Here is a 20,192-nt window from a genome sequence, read left to right on the forward strand (position 1 = left end):
TACTTGAGACCCTTCGTTTTTGAGGGCTGTATGGTACAAATTTCTCTTCAATATAAGCAAAGCCTCAGTTGATAGCTCTCTTTGATCTAACTTTGTCTAAGCTTCTAGTTGCAACAGGCGTTTTTGTGCTTATATTTATTTGACTACAGGCCTATACTTGGCTATATGAATAATGAAGGCAAGATGGGGTTGAAGGATATTTAGTGTCACATTAATAAGGTATTTTCAATTATTTTCCTCAATTACAGGAAAGTGCAACTGATAATAAAGTGATTTCTGAATCATCACAGATGAATGAATTTGAAACTCTGACTGCAAAGTTCCATTTTGTTGATCTGGCAGGTTCAGAAAGACTGAAGCGTACTGGAGCTACAGGCGAGAGAGCAAAAGAAGGCATTTCCATCAACTGTGGACTTGTAAGACTAAGACTTTGTGCTGGGAATATATCAGAGTTATTTTATTATCCTTTTCCATTTTATAATATATAATACCCAAGTGGAAATCCTTCATACACTGAGCTGAGAAATGAAAGTTACTGTAAACTTATAGTAATGCATTGAATTTTGATGTCAGGCTGTCAACTTTTTTCTCCTTTTCACATTGTAAGTTTTCTTCAAGTGTAAAAAATTAATTGGATTAAGTTTTATGATGTGTATAAGATATGTATATATATAATAGAAATGATTTTAAAATTCTTCTCAAATTTAAAAATATACTCAATATTAAATATTATATGGGATGACCTTTAGTTTTATGCTAACATTTTTATGACAGGCTTTATTTTGGAAATTATAATAACATGTTATTTAATAACAATTAATAACAATTATTTCAAAATGATAACTTTTTTCATTTTAGGAATTAACTTTAATACCCTGTTTTTGATTGATTGGAAAACATTTTGTGTTGGAGTTAGCCTAAAGTGGTGTTTTTGATTGAATGGAAAACATCTTGTGTTGGAGTTAGCCTAAAGTTTCTACTATCTGAAAGAAAATGTTTTGAACCAAATTTTTATGTAATCTTTTTTTCTTATTGATTTCATTATAAAAGTGGTTCTTTGTTCCTGCTTAGAAGTAATGGCATTGTAAATTTGTGTGATGCTGACAGCATCAGAATAGATGTTTTCTGCTTTGCCTCTCTCCCTTTCTTCCTAGAGCAGGGGATCCAAGCATATGGTCCTTTTTTTTGGTCATTGCCCAATATTTGCTGTTACATGATTATAACTCTTCTGTGGGGGAATTATCAACTGAGACTGATTAGAGAGAGTCAGTCTTCCCAACCATGCATCTTGATGCTTCTACCATATGGTTGAATATTGTGGTCAGAGGAGTGAGTGAGCAGGATCCTGGACTTTGTGTATTGTTTTGAATTTCTTGAGATATAAAATCATGGTATGGTATTTACATTTGTGCTGTTTGGAAAAAACAAAAGCCATTGCTCAGTTTTCTTGTTCAGGCTATTGAAACATGTTCAGATGTGTGGTAGAGGTTCAGAGTGATCAGTGGCTAAAATTGCAGACTGTAGAAAAGGGGGACTAAGACACAGTGTGATGCTGATGCACTCTCTGCAGCATCCATTGGCTCTAACAAAAATATAGTTATAGGCGAGTATGGCAAGCATTTAGGAAAACGCTTAGGCTGTAGGTGCTAGTTCAGTGACTAGGAAAAGTAGAAGCATGTGGCAGGAGGAGGGACTAAAGAGTTCTACAATTTGACTTAATTTCTTAAATATTGGATGCTTAGTACATAGATTCATTGAATTTCTAAGTGCTGCTGTACTTAATAATACTTTATTCAGAGATACCATACTGATATGTTTATTGTGGTTAAAAGAAATTTTGTTTTCATATAAGGAAGCTATAGTACCAGAAAGTTCCATGAAATTGTTAAACTAGCAATTTATTTCTTCATTGAGCTGAAGAGAAGAATTTGCACCATGAATTGGCAGTTTTGTGAGAGATACTTCATGATGCTCTGATAATTCTAAGAATGGTTTAGAAGTCATCAATCTTACAACATTCCTATTTCTAAAGAAAATCTCTTCAGATGTTTTAGTATTTGTGAGTTATAGATATTTATATAGCACTAAATTTTGATTGGTGTCAGTTTTTTAGTAGTTATATGGAAAGCTTCAAGTTTACTTCATATTTCAAAATACAAATGTAAAGTAAAACCAAACAGAAGTGGTCTCAATTCTGCCATGTCTTTGTATTATTTTCTATAAGATTTCATTATTTTAAAATGTTATAATTAGTACATTTTTATCATTTTCCTCTCTCTCTTTCTACCTTTTAGTTGGCACTTGGCAATGTAATAAGTGCATTGGGAGACAAGAGCAAGAGGGCCACTCATGTTCCCTATAGAGATTCTAAGCTGACAAGACTACTACAGGATTCTCTTGGGGGCAATAGGTATGTAGAAGTGTTTATCCTCCATATTCCTGGATTTTAATTATTCATTATTTTTAAAATGTTTGAAAACTGATTTATAAGAATTGTTTATTATAAAATAAATTAATGAAGAACTAGTAGTTATTAAGTGCCTCGAGTGCATGAGTGCTTTTGCATGTCATTTCACATATTTCTTGTAACAGCTCTTGAGGTAGGTATTGTTATTCCTATTTTATAGATAAGAAAATTCAGAGAGATTAAGTAGTTTATTCAGTCACTTGGTGTATGAAATCCTTGACATACATTCTCTCTACTGTACAGAGTTTCAGTTTTGAGTGCTTGGCACATACTTGATGCTTAGAAAAATTTTGTTGAAAAATGCTATCTTCTATGAAATTAAAAAAATAAGTTAAATATAATTAATTTTTTTACAAGTCTCCTAAAAATTAAACATTTCTTTACATTTTTAGAAAACTTTAAAAATATTAATTGAATGAAATATAGGGTGTTTGCTGGTTATTAACTTTTCCAGAATCGCTGATATTCCTCGTCTTCTGTACTTTGCATCATCCTGATACATTTCATTAGCTAAATGTATTCTTTGGTAATGCATTCCTCTTATAAACATCAGCATGTTGGCTTTAAAAGTGAAAACATTTTTGGCATTTAAATTCAGTCTTGGCATAGTTCAACATTACGTACAAACTGATCCTGTAAAACAATCCAGTAATTAAATTTGTTGATTTTCTCTTTGAACAACTATTATTCAAAGAATTTTGATAATGTTGAATTTATTTGGGGTGAGGTTGGATGGATTTGGAAATAATGTTTTGTTTTATAGAATTTAACAGTATCATTTTTATATTGCTTGTTTTGTAATGTTGGCATTGTCTTGACTCATCTCTCTTCTAGCATATCCTTTGTATTGCTTCCATTTGTCCATATTTCTTCTGTTCTATATTTTCATTCGACTTTCAATATCAATCTGAATCTTATTGTAACTGGACAAAAATTTTTGTTTTTTAAGCCAAATATAAATTATTAAAGTTTGCTAAATTGTAACCTTTTACTGTGTTTATTTCTTTACTTTATAGTATAGCTTTGTTTTGTAACAAAAAAGAGATAGTAAACATCTTCCCCTTACCAGTGTCAATACTTTTGAATACTTCAGTACTTCTGAGAGTTTGCTTGCCCTGTAGTAATCTAAGATATTTGCACTAGGGATTTTTAATTCCTCTTGAGGTTTATCTAAGCTACAGCTAAAGAATCTCAGATGTTCCTCACCCATTTCCTAGGTAAAGTAAAGTGAAGTCGCTCAGTCGTGTCTCACTCTTTGCGACCCCACAGACTGTAGCTTACCAGGTTCCTCCATCCATGGGATTTTCCAGGCGAGAATACTGGAGAGGGTTGGCATTTTCTTCTCCAGAGGATCTTCCCGACCCAGCGATCGAACCCAGGTCTCCTGCATTGTAGGCAGACACTTTATCATCTGAGCCAACTGTGTGGGTGGTAACTCCTTTCTTCTAATCCCATTCTCCTCTGTTCATGGAATTCTCCAGGCAAGAATACTGCAGTGGGTAGCCGTTCCCTTCTCTAGGGGATCTTCCCGACCCAGGGATTGAATCCAGGTCTGCTAGATTGCAGGCAGATTCTTTACCATCTGACCACCAGGGAAGCCCAGTCCCATTGCAGACCAGCCTGGGTAAATTACATCCTTAATTGTTAGTATGTAAGTGCCTATTACACCAGTGACTTCCCTGGTGGCTCAGACAGTAAAGCGTCTGTCTACAATGCAGGAGACCTGGGTTTGATCCCTGGGTTGGGAAGATCCCCTGGAGAAGGAAATGGCAATCCACTCCAGGACTATTGCCTGGAAAATCCCATGGACAGAGGAGCCTGGTAGGCTACAGTCCATGGGGTTGCAAAGAGTTGGACACGGCTAAGCGACTTCACTATCACTAAGTGCCTATTAGAATTTCCACGTCTGATTCATTGACAGAAATTTCTTAGCCATAAGGATTTTATTATCCTATTCTTTGACTGATAAAGCAATTCATCATGACTGTAAAATAATCTTTCACATTTTTCCTGTGTAATCTAACCAGAAATTCTGGAACTTTGACCACTCAATCACAAATGATATTTCATATTGTGAAACATATGGGTATACTAAGTACTTTTCTTCAGCAGGTGATAGAATTTTGTGTGAAATATTTTGCTAAGAAAAAGATCAGGATGCAAGCTATTAAAAAAAATTTAAATCCTGAAATATTAAGCACATAATGAAAGCAATGGGTTTTGAATTTCAACATTTCATAGGTAGATTAAATTTTAGAATTATTCTGTGTATATTGCTTCAAAATTTTTTTGTAAAGAGGTGAGAAATAAATGTATGCACTTTTGCTTTCTCAAGGTATTAGGTGTCAAAAAGGGACAATATAAAAACATCTTTTTCCTTAAGGTAGCATTGAGGCTTTAAAATTTGCCTTTATTTTTATGTTTGGTAATATCAATCTTTTGGTATCTTGAAAAGTAGATATTATTCAAAAGACAGGTATTTAAAATGATTATTTCAGCATTTTATTTGCTTTTATCTGTAAACGTAATTTTTGTGTGTGTGTCTTTCAGCCAAACAATCATGATAGCATGTGTCAGCCCTTCAGACAGAGATTTTATGGAAACTTTAAATACCCTGAAATATGCCAATCGAGCTAGAAATATCAAGAACAAAGTGATGGTCAATCAGGACAGAGCTAGTCAGCAGATCAATGCACTCCGTAGTGAGATCACACGACTTCAGATGGAACTTATGGAGTATAAAACAGTAAGTTCATGATTTTGATTTTGCATTTTATGTACTCAGTGATACCTTTTTGTGATGGCTCTCACGTATGTCTCTGGAGTCTCTTGTCATAATGGTGACATCTTTCCTTTTAGGGGTAGAATTCTATAGTTTTCTTTGTGGGTAGCCTTTAATAATGTTCAGTCTAACAACTTGATCAGCCTCTTGTTTCAAAAGACTACTTTCTCAATCAAATTCTTTAGTGACATGCTCAATGAAGTGATGTAGTAGAGGGAAAAGGAACTCTTGCCTTGAGGCTGTTAAGGCAAAAGGGCTCTTGGTTGTAGAATTACACAATCCTGCATATCCTTTAACAAGACTCTTGTGTAGTTAGAACATCTCAACCAACAAGGAAATAACTTTTCTTTTCTAGGGCAAAAGAATAATTGATGAAGAGGGTGTGGAAAGCATCAATGACATGTTTCATGAGAATGCAATGCTACAGACTGAAAATAACAACTTGCGTGTAAGAATTAAAGCCATGCAAGAGACAGTTGATGCTCTGAGGACCAGAATCACACAGCTTGTTAGTGATCAGGCCAACCAAGTTCTTGTCAAAGCAGGTATGTGTGTGGGCTGTGGAATGAGTGAGGGATTACTTTTGGAGGGCAGAAAATATTCTTCATGTTTTTTAATTTCATGAAATAGTTGAAGTTAAAATGTCAGTTTCTGTAATTTAAAGTTAATGTTTAATTTGTAAATAATACATTCTTATAGAAATGAAATGTGTCTTTGCTTCATCATATTATCTTTCTGCTCATGGAATTAAGGGCAGGAAATTTGCTGTTTAAATTATGTTTCAGAGCATTATTGTTTGTTTCCATAACCTTGTTTTTCTCTTACTCTCTGTTGAATTTTAAAGGAAGTTCTTTTTTTTTTAATTAACTTTTATTGGAGCATATAGTTGGTTTACAATGTTGTGTTTCTGCTGTACAGAAAAGTGAATGTTACACATATACATATATTCACTTATTTTCAGATTTTTTTCCTGTATAGGTCATTACAGAGAACTGAGTAGAATTCCTTGTGCTATACAGTAGGTTCTTATTATCTGTTTTTAAATATAGCAGTGTATGTATATATGTCAATGTCAATCTCCAAGTTTATTCTTTCCCCCTTATTTTTTCTTGCAGGTGAAGGGAATGAGGAGATTAGTAATATGATTCATAATTATATTAAAGAAATTGAAGATCTCAGGTATAGTTTATATTCTGCAATATATAATGCACATATTTGGGTTTTGCAGTAAAGTATTATTGCTACTATTTATTTGTTGGGTTTATTTTATGTAGGGCTTCCCAGGTGGTGCTAGTAATAACCCACCTGCCACTGCAGGAGACATGAAATGTGGGTTTGATCCCTGGATCGGGAAGATCCTTTGGAGGAGGGCATGGCAACCCACTCTAGTATTCTTGCCTGGAGAATCCCATGGACAGAGGAGGCTGGCTGGCTACAGTCCATAGGGTTGTAACTATTCACAGTGATAGTTCAGCTCTTTGGTCAGGTTAACTTTAGGGGAATAGGTACTTGCCTATAATGAAACATATGGGAACATAATGTCACAAACTACTTTCTTCTCACATTATCTTCCTGTGTTCTACTGCTCTAGTTGTTGTACCCTTAATTGGAAACATACCAAACCTTATATAAGGATAGGCGTAATTGATGTCAATGGAGTTGGCTCCTTGTGCTCCTCACCCTCCATTTGGGAATGCTCATTATCAATAAGTCATCCCTAATTTTTAAAATCTCCCATTACTCCTGTTCCTTATACTTCCCCAGCTGTCTTTTATGAGTGAGTTATTGTATTCCTATAAATTGCCTGCCCCTGGTACATATAAAGTTCATTCGTCACTCACATTTCACACATGTACAGCAAATACTCACTGTAGGCCAAGCATCATGCCATGGATTGAACAAGTATGACATAAACAAGGAATTCACAGCCTAGGTGGGTAAACTTACATAAATAGTCACATGCAGTAAATGGGCTGACCAGAACTGGTAAAGGGAACACCCACACCTGTTGTGGGAATGTGGAGGGGATCACTGAGCACAGATTGTGAGAATAAAGGTCAGAAAGATGATCAAGAACACTAATTATTTCTGTAATATTTTCAGGTTCCATGATTTGCCTTGTTGGCTGAGCTGCTTTCTCTTGAAGTAAAACTACAGTCAGCTCCATCAGGAGCATCTAAATAACTCAGAACTCACTTCTGCTATGCATATGCAGAAAATAATCAAGTGAAAGATCGTCTTTCACAACTACCCTAACAATTCTCTATCTTGTGTTTGTCTTCTCTTTCCCTTTCTCTTCCTGTGGCTATTTTAGAGATACTTAAACAGAGATGAGTAGTTTTTCTACTATTTCTGCCTCCATAAGGCAGAAATCCCTTCAATGCTTCAAAAAGTAAAAACTGATGAGAAAACATCTGATGTAGTAATAAAGATACTCAAATTGTTGTTGTTGTTCACTCAGTTATGTCTGACTCTTTGCGACCCTGTGGACTGCAGCATGCCAGGCTTTCCCATGTCTTCACTATCTCTTGGAGTTTGCTCAGACTCATATCCATTGAGGTGATGATGCCATCCAACCATCTCTTCCTCTGTCGCCACCTTCTCTTCTTGCCTTCAATCTTCCCAGCATCAGGGGCGTTTGCAGTTTGTTGACTCTTTGCATCAGTTGGCCAAAGCATTGGAGCTTCAGCATCAATCCTTCCAATGAATATTCAGCATTGGTTTCCTTTCGGATTGACTGGTTTGATCTCCTTGCTGTCCAAGGGACTCTCAAGAGTCTTCTCCAGCACCACAATTGGAAAGCATCAGTTCCTTGGTGCCCAGCTTTCTTTATGGTTAGACCCTCACATTGATACATGACTACTAGAAAAACTGTAACATTGATTACATGGACTTTTGTCAGCAAAGTCATGTCTCTGCTAAATTTTAATAACACTGCCTTGGTTTGTCACAGCTTTTCTTCCAAGGAGCAAGCATCTTTTAATTTCATGGCTGCAGTCACTGTCCGCAGTGATTTTGGAACCCAAGAAAATAAAGTCTGTCACTGTTTCCATATTTTCCCCATCCATTTGCCATGAAGTGATGGGACTAGATGCCATAATCTTAGTTTTCTGAATGTTGAGTTTGAATTTATTCTGTTTGTATATTTCCAAACTTTACCTTTTTGATGGAGAACGTTGGGGCCTTAGGTTATAGTTCTGGTCAGCAACCCAACCTGGGCTTGTAATTTCCATCTTGTATTGGCAATGATCTTTCCTGCCCACTGCTAAAAACTTGTTCTCTGACCAGTCCCCAGTCCTTCCTGACTCTTTAGAGTCCATCTTTACCATTCCTTCTGACAAAACTAATCTCTTTTAGTTCCTAAAGATTCTTTTTCTGCTCCTATTTGCTTCCTTTTATCTTTTTTTATTTTCTTGGCATTGATCAGTTGTTAGGCTGATCCATACTCTGGTTCTTGGGCTACATTTCCTCTCTTCCATCCTGCTATTCTAAGCCTGGACCTAAGCTTGATCTCACTATTTGATGAATGGCTTGACTAGTGTCACTATTTCCTAGAAAACTGACTAAATCATTTCTGTTCCTTTTCCCTCTACTACATCACTTCATTGAGCATGTCACTAAAGAATTTGATTGAGAAAGTAGTCTTTCTTTTTCCCTCAATATTATGGAGTGTTGGAGAAGGCAATGGCAACCCACTCCAGTACTCTTGCCTGGAAAATCCCATGGACGGAGGAGCCTGGTAGGCTGCAGTCCATGGGGTCGCTAAGAGTCGGACACGACTGAGCGACTTCACTTTCACTTTTCGCTTTCCTGCATTGGAGAAGGAAATGGCAACCCACTCCAGTGTTCTTGCCTGGAGAATCCCAGGGATGGGGAAGCCTGGTAGGCTACCGTCTATGGGGTCACACAGAGTCGGACACGACTGAAGTGACTTAGCATAGCATAGCATAGCATGTGTAGAGTTGTCTCTTGTGTTGTTGGAAGAGGATGTTTGCTATGACTAGCATGTTATCTTAACAAAACTCTGTTAGCCTTTGCCCTGCTTCATTTTGTACTCCAAGGCCAGACTTGCCTGTTACTTCATTAGTCATCTCTTGACTGCTTACATTTGCATTCCAATCCTGTTTGATGAAAAGGACATCTCTTTTTTGTTTTAGTTATAGAAGGTCTTCTAGGTTTTCATAGAACCATTCAACTGCTGCTTCTTCAGCATCAGTGGTTGGATCATAGACTTGGATTATTGTGATTTTAAATGATTTGTGCTGGAAATGAACTGAGATCATTCTGTCATTTTTGAAACTGCACCCAAGTACTGCATTTCAGATGCTTATGTTGACTATGAGGGGAAATCTATTTCTTCTGAAGAATTCTTGCCCGCAGTATAAAGATAATGGTCATCTAAATTAAATTCATCCATTCCCATCCATATTAGTTCACTGATTCCTAAGATATTGATGTTCACTCTTCCCATCTCCTGCTTGACCACATCCAATTTACCTTGATTGATAGACCTAACATTCCTGGTTCCTATGCAATATTGTTCTTTATAGCATTGGACTTTACTTTCACCACCAGACATATTCACAACTGTGCATCATTTCTACTTTGGCCCTGCCTCTTCATTCTTTCTGGAGCTATTAGTAATTGCCCTTTGCCCTTCCCTAGTAGTTCACTGGACACCTTCTGACCTGGGAGGCTCATCCTCCAGTGTGGTATCTTTTTGCCTTATCACACTGTTTGTGGGGTTCCTGTGGCAAGAATACTAGAGTGGTCTGCCATTTTCTGGTGGCTCAGTTGGTAGAGAATCTCCCTGCAGTGTGGGAGACCCAGGTTTGATCCCTAGGTGGAGAAGACTCCTTGGAGAGGGAAATGGCAATCCACTCCAATATTCTTGAGTGGAAAATCTGATGGACAGGGTGGCCTGGTGAGCTACAGTCAATGGGGTCCAAAAGAGTCAGACACGACTTAGTGACTAAACCACCACTTGTCATTCCTTATCCATTGACCACATTGACCATGAACTATGAACCATGCCTCTTGGGTGGCCCTGCACAGCATGGCTCATTGCTTCATTGAGTTACACAAGCCATGACAAAACTGTGATTCATGAAGAGGAAAGAATTATTATGGGGCTCCAATAAAAGGACAGGATGTATACAATCTTAAATTGAAAAGGTCTAATGTGTTATTACTATTTAGTTATAAGTTCTCACATTGTGTTTTTATCTACTAAATTCTACTCTAATCCATATTTTAATCAATAATTTCTCTTAGGAAGGCATTCATTCACAGCTTCTTAATGCAAATCATGTCAATGTATTGCCTCACATGGGAATGTTTATATTTTGTCTTATCATTTTAATTATAAAATAATAACTAGTTATCTTTTAATAAACTTATACATCACATTATTTGTTGTGAAATGATAACAGTCACTAATTAATCCTAGTTTTCTGAGGTTTAAAGTTTTTGTACAAATTTCTGAAAATGTAGGAAAGTATATCCAGAGTCATCATTCTAAGAACTGATGTTTCATTTTTGTATATCACAAAAAAATATTTATTTTTTCAATGCATACTTTTGTAAAATTTTTATCACATTGTATATATTTTTTGCTATCTATTCTTTGAAATATAATAAGATATTAGGAGCATTTTAAAACGCTATTAAATATTTTTTATAACATGAGTCTTGCAGGGCTCCATGAGTACTATCTCATGATTGTAATTGATTTAACTAAACACCTACGATTAGATAATTATATTTTTTCAACTTTTTAATGAGAATAGTTACTATTTTTTAAAATATTCCTTGATAAATTTTGAATTCATTGTGTATCATCCTCATAACTGTGCTAGAGAAATATATATTTTCATCTCTTCTATGGAAGAAAAAGTGAAAGCTTTAACAGCATCATCTTTTAGGGTTCAGTGAGTGATAAAGCTGAGATGGAACTGTCAGTTTTCCTGTGTACTTCTCCTTATGCCTCACTGATTGGTCTCCAATTTAATTAAATGCAGACAGCAACAAATATGTGGGTGGGTGAGTGGAAAGAGAAGAAATTGCAAAGAGAGAGATGTTATCTCTATAGCCCTCACAGAAAGCAGGAGTGTGGTGTGGGGTTAGTGGAGTTGGAAGTGAGCCCTAAGGGTTTCAGCCTTTATTAGCACCGGGACTGAAGCATTAATAATATGCCCTTACCAAATGCAACTGTTAAAATCTGGTACTAATAAACACAGATTATCTGATTATTATATAAATAAGCCAATTAAAAACAGATCATTATTGATACCTAATTTGTATTTTCAGTCATTCTTAGCATTCATTATTATGTACTCAGGCTCTAGCTAGATATTGAAAATATGAAAAAGTGTAAATTTTGACTTTGAGTTTTTATCATTAAGCTGAGTTTTTATACTTAGGTTGACTTCTTATTAAAAATAACAGCATTATATTCAGAATTTTCTTTACATTGATTTTGAAATCATTTAACTTAGAAGTGTGTACATTTAACACTTTTAAACATTTAAACTGTAAACAATTGTGAACATTTAAATTTTAAACTATTTAACAATTTTAAAACATTGTAGCTGTTGTGACACTTAATATAAAGTAAAACAATTTCATTAAAGAATGTATAGAACACATAAAATATATTCCCTGATTTGTGTATATTCTGTCTCTAGCTGATTTCAGCAGTGTCAGGAATAATTTTGGTAGACAGTGAAAAAACACAGAGCTGACTGTCTTCTAGAGCTCAGTAGCTGCAAATAATCTAGCATCTTCCTCTGAAACATTTGAACTTATGCTAAAGTACATAGTAATATAGTTTTGAGACAGAGATGAGTGCATGCTAGTAGTAATAGGTAGTACTAGTAGGTTGCATTTTCTCCTTATAGCTCTGCCTCAATCACTCTTGGCCTTCCCAGGTGGGGCTAGGTGGTAAAGAACCTGCCTGGCAATGCCGGAAATGTAAGAGATATGGGTTCTATCCCTGGACTGGAAAGATCCCGTGGAGAAGGGCATGGCACCCACTCCAATATTCTTGCCTGAAGAATCCCCTGGACAGAGGAGCCTGATGGGCTATAGTCCATAAGGTTGCACAGTGTTGGACACCACCGAAGTGACTTAGCATGCGTGCAGTCACCCTTGCGCCAAATTGACATGGGAAATGTATTATATTGAGGTAGATAATCGTGTTCATGATGGTTTAAATTAAATGGACTTAAGGAACTGGCCTAGAGTAGTCTCTGAATCTCTTGTAATCTCAAGAATCAAGGCTGTTTTATGATCTCATCATTCATTGTTTTTGCATTTTACTAACAGCACATGCATTATTCTCCTGTCATTGTGAGGACCACTTGAGCAAACAAAAGAATGTTTTCAATTATCAGACTCAGGTTTCCTTGGTGATTTTTGTCTTTTTCCTTACCATATTCAGGAACCAGATATCTTTCAGCCAGTTAGGAGTATGTTTGACTATTTGGAAATGTTATTATAGCATGATCAATAAGGATGGAAGGAAGGGAGCCATGCTGCTTGTACATTTTAAGTTTAAATAATGGGTTTACAAAGCCAGAATAACAAGTGTCTATTGGCCAGAATGCAAGTAATCTAATTATCACTGGCACTTTTGAGCACAGAATATTACTTCAAATTTATAATTATTTAATCAGGAAATTTTAAAAAATATCTCAAACACTAATGTTTAGGAACACTTTTGTTAAAAAAGCTGTACCTTGTAGCATTGTTGAAATATGTTTTGGGAAATGTTTTAGCTTGCAAAACAACTCATTTAATGTGTTCTCCATTTATTCCTAGAATTGTCCAGTTTGCAAAGATAAAAGGTAGAATAGTAGTTGCTGGGGACTGGGAGGAGAGGGGAATGAGAAGTTATAGTGTATTTTATAAAATGGGTACAGAGTTTCAGTTGGACAAGATGGAAAAGTCTGAAGGTAGATGGTAGCAGTCGTTGTACAACTGTATGGATGTACTTTGTGCTATAGAACTGTACACTTAAGAGACAGTTAGGGAGGTAAATTTTATGTTATGTATTATGTACCACAGTAATAAAATGTTTACAACTGAAATATATTTTTATTCATTAGGGCAAAATTATTAGAAAGTGAAGCAGTGAATGAGAATCTTCGAAAAAACTTGACAAGAGCCACATCAAGATCACCATATTTCAGCGGATCATCAGCTTTCTCCCCTAATATAGTATCCTCAGATAAAGAGACCATTGAGATTATAGACCTAGCTAAGAAAGATTTAGAGAAGCTGAAAAGAAAAGAAAAGAAGAAGAAAAAAAGGTAGTGTTATAAAATCACTTTTATATGAATCTCTATTCTTCTCACTTTTAAGGATATTTTAATTTGCAGTTGCAATGAGTATATATAACCTCATTTTTAAAAATGAAATGTCATTTAACATAGATTATAATTATATATTTTTAAAGATTTATCTCTTCCTTATATGTAAAAAATTAAATTAATTACAATAATACGGTAGTGAATTTTATTTAGACTATGATAAGGTAAAATTACTATTAGAAATTATTTTATTATTTCTTCAACTAGCTGCCTTTGCATTCCATTCATCTTTTCTGCAAAGCTTGTTCTATCATTACTTAGTATTTTCATTTTTTTCCATTTTCTAATGCAGTTAAATAGTCTCATTGATATATTCTGCTTCCTGTCTAGATTAGTTCAACTAAAGGCTAAATTAATTCATCAGGCTGTCATTTAATGTCATTTGGTCTCTTAAGTATTTTCAGCAGGACTTCTAATTTGACTATGTCAAAATTATTTATGTTATTTCAGACTTTCTGACTCTTCCAACAAGGAGTTACTCAGCTTTTCACCACTGTTCTAAGCTTCCTTTTCCTTGCATCCTGGTAGTATCTCCCTCTGAAATCAACTGGATGCAAAGAAGAGGAGGAAAATTAAAATATAACCACTTGTAATGTGCAAGTGGTTAAGACCTCGTAAATTGTGTACATGTTTACATATTGATTCTATGGTGCAGTCAAATAACTTACATAGAATATATTTTAAACATGCTGGTCAAATTAATTTTAAGCATTTTTGGCTAGATATTCCAAAGGGGAATAGGATATCTTATTCGTTAAATAGCTTGTTACAGAGGTGCACTTTGTAGAATTATTATTCACATTTAATCTAGTGCTGCTTTGCTCTGTTTATTTAGACATTTATTTTGGCAACCAGGCATATCTTCCTTGAATAGTCTGTTGACTAAAGTTGTTAAAGGTTCAAACTCTCAGAATTAATTCTGCTTTGTGTCCTTGAGTTAAGGGATTATTAGAATAATTAAAACCAGGAACTGCACATCTATGGTCTTAGGAGCATTGTAATTGCAATTGCATCCTTAAGATACTAATGTCTTAATAGGTATTGCTCATGAGTGGTTGATTATGGCAGCATTAGAAATATATAATGATTAGTTTTTTTTGTAGGGCACTTAAAACTGTAATAGTGTTCACAGAATTATCAAAACTGGTGTGACTCAACATACTGTGGAAATGAAAATGAGACCTTTGCATATAACTTATTTATTTGTAAAATTCAGTTGTGTAGTTGATCAAAATGTGAAATGGTATGACTTGTGTTTAAAGGTGTGGGTAGTTTGGGTTCATGAACAGTAAGCAAGAATATATTTCTCAAGGTCATGAGTTGATTCTGCTCTTTCCTGTTGAGGTAAATTTAGAGATGTTACCATGATCACCTGTTGGGTATGAATAATAAATAATAGGGATCCCATTAGAAACCTAGGCTCTTTTGACATTTTTATAATGATCATAGATACCATAAATTAATACCTCTGACACAGGTTATTTTTGTAACAATGCAAAGCTGTAAGCTTTTTGATTGATAAATATTATTATTTTAGTCAGTTTGATAAAACACTTCATTTATCACCAATAACTTTTAGCTGTATGTATATGTAATATAAATTCTTATTTTAAAAATGTTAGTAAGCTCTCATTTTAGCTAATGGGTCTTTTGTTACTGTTGAAACAAAAATAATAGACAAAGAGGTCCAGAAATGTTTAGAATGATAGCAACTTTATTGAAGTTAGTGATTAGTCTCTGTAGGAACTCTTTGGAGGCAGTAAGTCCTGTTTAGATATTGATTCTGGTTGAGTTGTCTTACATGTTGCATATTTATTTATTTATCAAATAGAGCATTGCAAGATTTGGTGCTACCTCAACTTTGCATATACAGTGAGTTCCATTTAAAATTGTTTGCAACTTGGAACTAATTTTTCTCTAGAAATTGTTGCAAATGTATAATGTCCAGATTTCCTAACTCACACACATAAAACGATATTTATTCATTTTATAGTATAATATGAACAATTCAAAAGGGAATAGGAAAAGGAAAGCAGAGGGAAAAAATGAATTTCTGCCTTAGCCAGCCAGTCTCTCTTATTCCTACTTACTGACCTCCTGTGTCCCAATGGTGCCTTGATTCATTCTTCCCTTAGGAGGTCAGTTCTCATGTAATTCTTCCCTAGCCCAAAGCACTCCCAATTTCAAAATCATCTACTTCTCTCATCTCCTTAAATTCAAAGTTGGAAACAAAGCCATCTGACTAAAGGAACTCATGCCAGTGGAAATGACTTATAACTAATAAGATTCCTCTAGGGAGATTTGTAATTTTGAAAGAGAAAGCATTAATCCAACTATTGAAAATGTGGGCAGCAATCTCACGAGGGAAAAAAAATTAAATGGTGTAGGGAAGATTTTTTTTATACCCCTTTTTGGCTGAGAGTTTCCAAAACCTATCTGGAGTTTGGCCTTTGGGTTCAGTTTTGCTCAGCTGTCCCAGTTCTCATAGCTGCTTTCGTTTCTCCCACTGAATCTGCAAATTTTTTAGAAGCTCCATGTCTTTTAATTTACTTTGTTTTGTGTTGTTAGCATTTGGTTGTAGTTACTACAGGGCCTCTGACAACTGTAAGTGTTGGTTGGAAGAATGGTAACTATACCATTTTTAAGTCAGAAGCTATGTTTGTTTTCAAGGAGTATGCCTTAAATCATGTTTTATGTGAACCTTTCACCCTCTTCTGCATCAAAGTTTTTATCTAAGCTACAACCAATTGTTAATATGTGTGGTTTAAAGGTTGGCTCTTCTGCCTTTCTGTGCTTATTTTCTGTTGAACTGTAAAATAATCCAAGTCTAGATAGTAAGCAAGTAAGGAAGAATAATTGAATAGGCAACATTGCCTATTTTTATTGTTTAGTTATTATACAAATGTTAGAATGGTTAGCAAGATTTGTCACAGGTCCCCCACCCCATTTAACTTTGGAAGAAACATAATAATGGAACTAAATGAAATAAAGACCATACTCCTTTAAATTATGGAGAATTATCAGATTATTAGTTTATATCTCTGTCCCTCTAATGTCTTTTGGAACTATTGATTGCAGTTTTTTTTAAGGAAGCAATTGGAAAGGCATCTAAAGTTTACCTGTTTATTAGCTCACATCATCCATATGTTTTAATATAGCTCTCTTATGTAAGGTAAAGAAAATTTCTTCCTGTTGAAAATAGAAAATTAGGGCTGTTTGCCAGGGAACCATATTCTTTGAGCCATTATAGCTCATTATAGTCAGTATAAGCCTAAATTAGATTTTTTTTTGCTTTTTTTGTGTATATGGATAAATAAAATTTGCCTTTCACACAGTAATCCCCATATTTTGGATATCTAGCTTTAAATGATTTGCATTATATCAATAAAAAATTCACTCATTCATCAGACTGCATTATGTTTGTATTTAGTGGTGTCAGGTTGAAACTCTAGAAATTCTAGAGATTTCTTAAGCAATGGCTTTTCTTTCCCTTTTTTAGCCATTATACTGGACATTTTGATCCCTGATGAATATCACTATGCAAATTTTTTTTCTCAGATTGCTAGTCTCTTCTTGCAATAGCAGTTTATAAGTTGATTGTGAAAACAATCACAGACCTGTGAATTAAAATCACATTATAAAATTAAAATGAGAAGTGCCTTGATGAAATGATGCATTACTAAGACTCCATCTCTTTATTTAAAAATATTGATGATTCTTAAAAGTATATTTGGAATTGCAGGCAGAAGTATACTGTGTAAAGATTGCTATATGCTTAATCAGAGCCTAGCACATCTATCTCTCTTTTTGCCAACATGAGAGACAATGAGTATCCAGTACATTCCACTGAGTAAAGATTCCCAATTCTGTGTACTGAATATTCTTTAAACTTCAAACTTCTAAATACATATTTATAGTTTTTCTCATAGTTTACTGGTTAAAAAATAATCTTACTAATGAAAAGTACTGCATTTCCCATTTTACTGCTGCCTTTGCCTTAGATATAACCTTTTGATAGTCTAGTAATTAGTACAGTGATATTAATTTCAGTTAATAAAATTACAATTTTCCACTGATATCGTAACAAACATATTCATTTGACCATAATACCATTTCATATATAATTCTGGAATAGAATTTTTAGTGATGTTCATGTGTAGTATATTAAAATATAAAACAAGTTTAAAAATTAGTATCCTAGTATATAGTATTAATGGTATTTTCATATTATGGTATAAAGGCATTACTTTTTGAAGCTCTTTAAATGATGCCATAAAAAAGTCTTTTGTAAAGGTTTAAAAGGAAGACAGTATCATTGAAAGTGAGCTTTTTTTTTTTTTGGAAGCTGAGAAAAATGATCCATTTCAGGTTAAGAAAAGCAATGGCATCCAAATGCTCATACTATTTATCAGCTTCATAAATTGAGAATGTACATTTTACTGCTGAGTAATTTCAACTGATAGTCTATATACTCTTCTTAGATATAATGCTGCTTGTTTTTCTACTTACTTTTTATTTATACAAAATGTATTGCCTTTTTACTGTGTATTGTCCTTTGATGATATCTTTTAAAATTTATTTTAAAGTCTTCAAGCTCATGTATCATTTTTACCTTCTTATCACTTTCGCTTTTTACTGTCTGGTTTGTCCTTCATTGGCTTGGCCTTCCAATACTGTGCCTCGTGATTTTGAAGGCTACAGAAACTTGAGGAAAGCAATCGAGAAGAAAGAAGGTTGGAATATTTCCCAGGTTTTTTATTAAAATGTCATTTAAATACTTAGTTGCCATTCACAAGGTTATGTGTTGTAGAATTATATTTCAGACTATATTAGCTTGGTGTTCCTAAAAATAACAATGATCTTATAAAATTAACAAAAACACTGAAAATATGAAAACTACTTTTTGAGGAAAAAACCCACACCAGTTATGTGAATTAAAATTCAGGCAATTTCATGTGAATTTGGTATAGACTATTATAATTTTTGTGGCTAAAAATGACCCAAGAACCCCACCATTAGACTTTTAGAACATATCTTTTGGAAACCTGTGAATAGACAGAGAATTGTTAATTTGGTGGGAACTGGCATTTTATTGTAGCACATGCTAAGTTATGGGTGGACTCTTTCTCTTCACTTCTTTATTTTATGTATCTTTGTTGGGAAAACAACATTAAAATGGCAACAGGCAAAAGGAAACTGTGGCCTTGCTACAGACAAGATTTATAAGGCATATTTAAGGTTGAATAAGAGAAACTTATTTAAATGTATCTAAAGTGAACATCAAAAGCAGGATCTTTTCCTTTTTTTTCCATTTGATATTTGAGCAAAATTTAGAAGCACACTTCTGAACTCTCAATATAATAAAAATTTGCAGTTTACTCATTTAGTACTATGATTATTTAACCATATGTCAAGTACTATTTTACTTATTAGAAATTCTCTCTATTGATTTTACTAAACATCTCCTGATTACATAATCAAAATGATTAACATAAACTGATTTCAAAATAATATTAAATATTTTAGAAGCACCACTTTATAAATTTTCTTACTTAAAATAAGCTTTTTGAGAACTTTTATTTTGTAACAATTAAACTAGTCTCTTAATTTAAATAGCTGAAACCTTAAAATTATATTTTCTTTAAGTTATTTAATAATCTACATTCCACAATTATATTCTACATATTGTATTCTAGTGAAAGTCGCTCAGTTGTGTCCAACTCTTTGCGATCCCATGGGCTATACAGTCCATGGAATTTTCCAGGCCAGAATACAGGAGTGGCTAGCCTTTCCCTTCTCCAGGGCATCTTCCCAACCCAGGGATCAAACCCAGATCTCCTGCATTGCAGGCAGATTCTTTACCAGCTGAGCCACAAGGGAAGCTTGTATTCTAAAGTTTCTATAATTTATTCTAAACTTATTTAGTATATTCTATAGTTAGAATATAATTCTATCTATAAGTTATCTTAGGACTCACCTAATTAGTTTATGTTTAGGATATTATGTTTATCATTGGGATTAAATTAGGACAATAAAATGTGAAATTTTTTCTATTTTGAAAGGTCAAAATAAAATGTATAGTTAAAGTAGTGTAATAGAAACATTTTCCCAACCTTCAGTAGTTAAGTCCTTTAAATGTACTTAATGAACATAGTTCGCTTCTAATATTTATATGATCCCTAATGGATAACAAAAGCAGAATTATTTGGTGTTTTAGGACAAGGCTTCTTAGACATGAATGTGCATGTAAATAGCCTGGGGAGTTTGATAAAATGAAGATTCTGACACAGTAGGACTGAGATGGAGCCTGAGATTCTACATATCTTACAAGCTCCTGGATGATGCTGATGCTTCTCTCTCTGTGAACCGAACTTTGAGGCAATATTCTAGAATACTGGCCTTGGAGTCATGACACCTGATTTTAAGTCCCCTTGAGTTGATAAACTTTCCCAGGGCAAAGTTTCTTTTTTTCGTTGTCAACAGAGATGTTGACGTTGGTGGTCAAGATGTCAAAGGTTTTAAGTCATTTGATCACTAGTCTTCCAGATCAAAGATTCTGATTCTATGTAAA

General features: G+C 34.3%; 1 protein-coding gene across 17 annotated transcripts in view; it reads left to right on the top strand.

Annotated features, from left to right (window-relative positions):
• The window catches only part of KIF21A (kinesin family member 21A), a 185,428-nt gene that overhangs the window by 116,208 nt on the left and 49,028 nt on the right, over positions 1-20,192 (top strand). For 11 of the 17 annotated variants that reach the window (XM_086399932.1, XM_086399933.1, XM_086399937.1 and 8 more), the window contains exons 6-12: positions 249-416; positions 2,295-2,410; positions 5,018-5,213; positions 5,605-5,794; positions 6,365-6,428; positions 13,358-13,561; positions 18,316-18,354. In XM_086399932.1, coding sequence (XP_086256058.1) covers positions 249-416; positions 2,295-2,410; positions 5,018-5,213; positions 5,605-5,794; positions 6,365-6,428; positions 13,358-13,561; positions 18,316-18,354 — 977 coding nt within the window. The remainder of the gene's footprint in view (positions 1-248; positions 417-2,294; positions 2,411-5,017; positions 5,214-5,604; positions 5,795-6,364; positions 6,429-13,357; positions 13,562-18,315; positions 18,355-20,192) is intronic. The other 6 variants (XM_086399936.1, XM_086399940.1, XM_086399946.1 and 3 more) reach the window with 1 other exon arrangement.

This window comes from Bos grunniens, chromosome 5 (genome assembly GCF_055505025.1).
Source record: "Bos grunniens cultivar Pamir isolate PY7600 chromosome 5, Bosgru_T2T1.0, whole genome shotgun sequence".
NCBI lineage: Eukaryota > Metazoa > Chordata > Mammalia > Artiodactyla > Bovidae > Bos > Bos grunniens.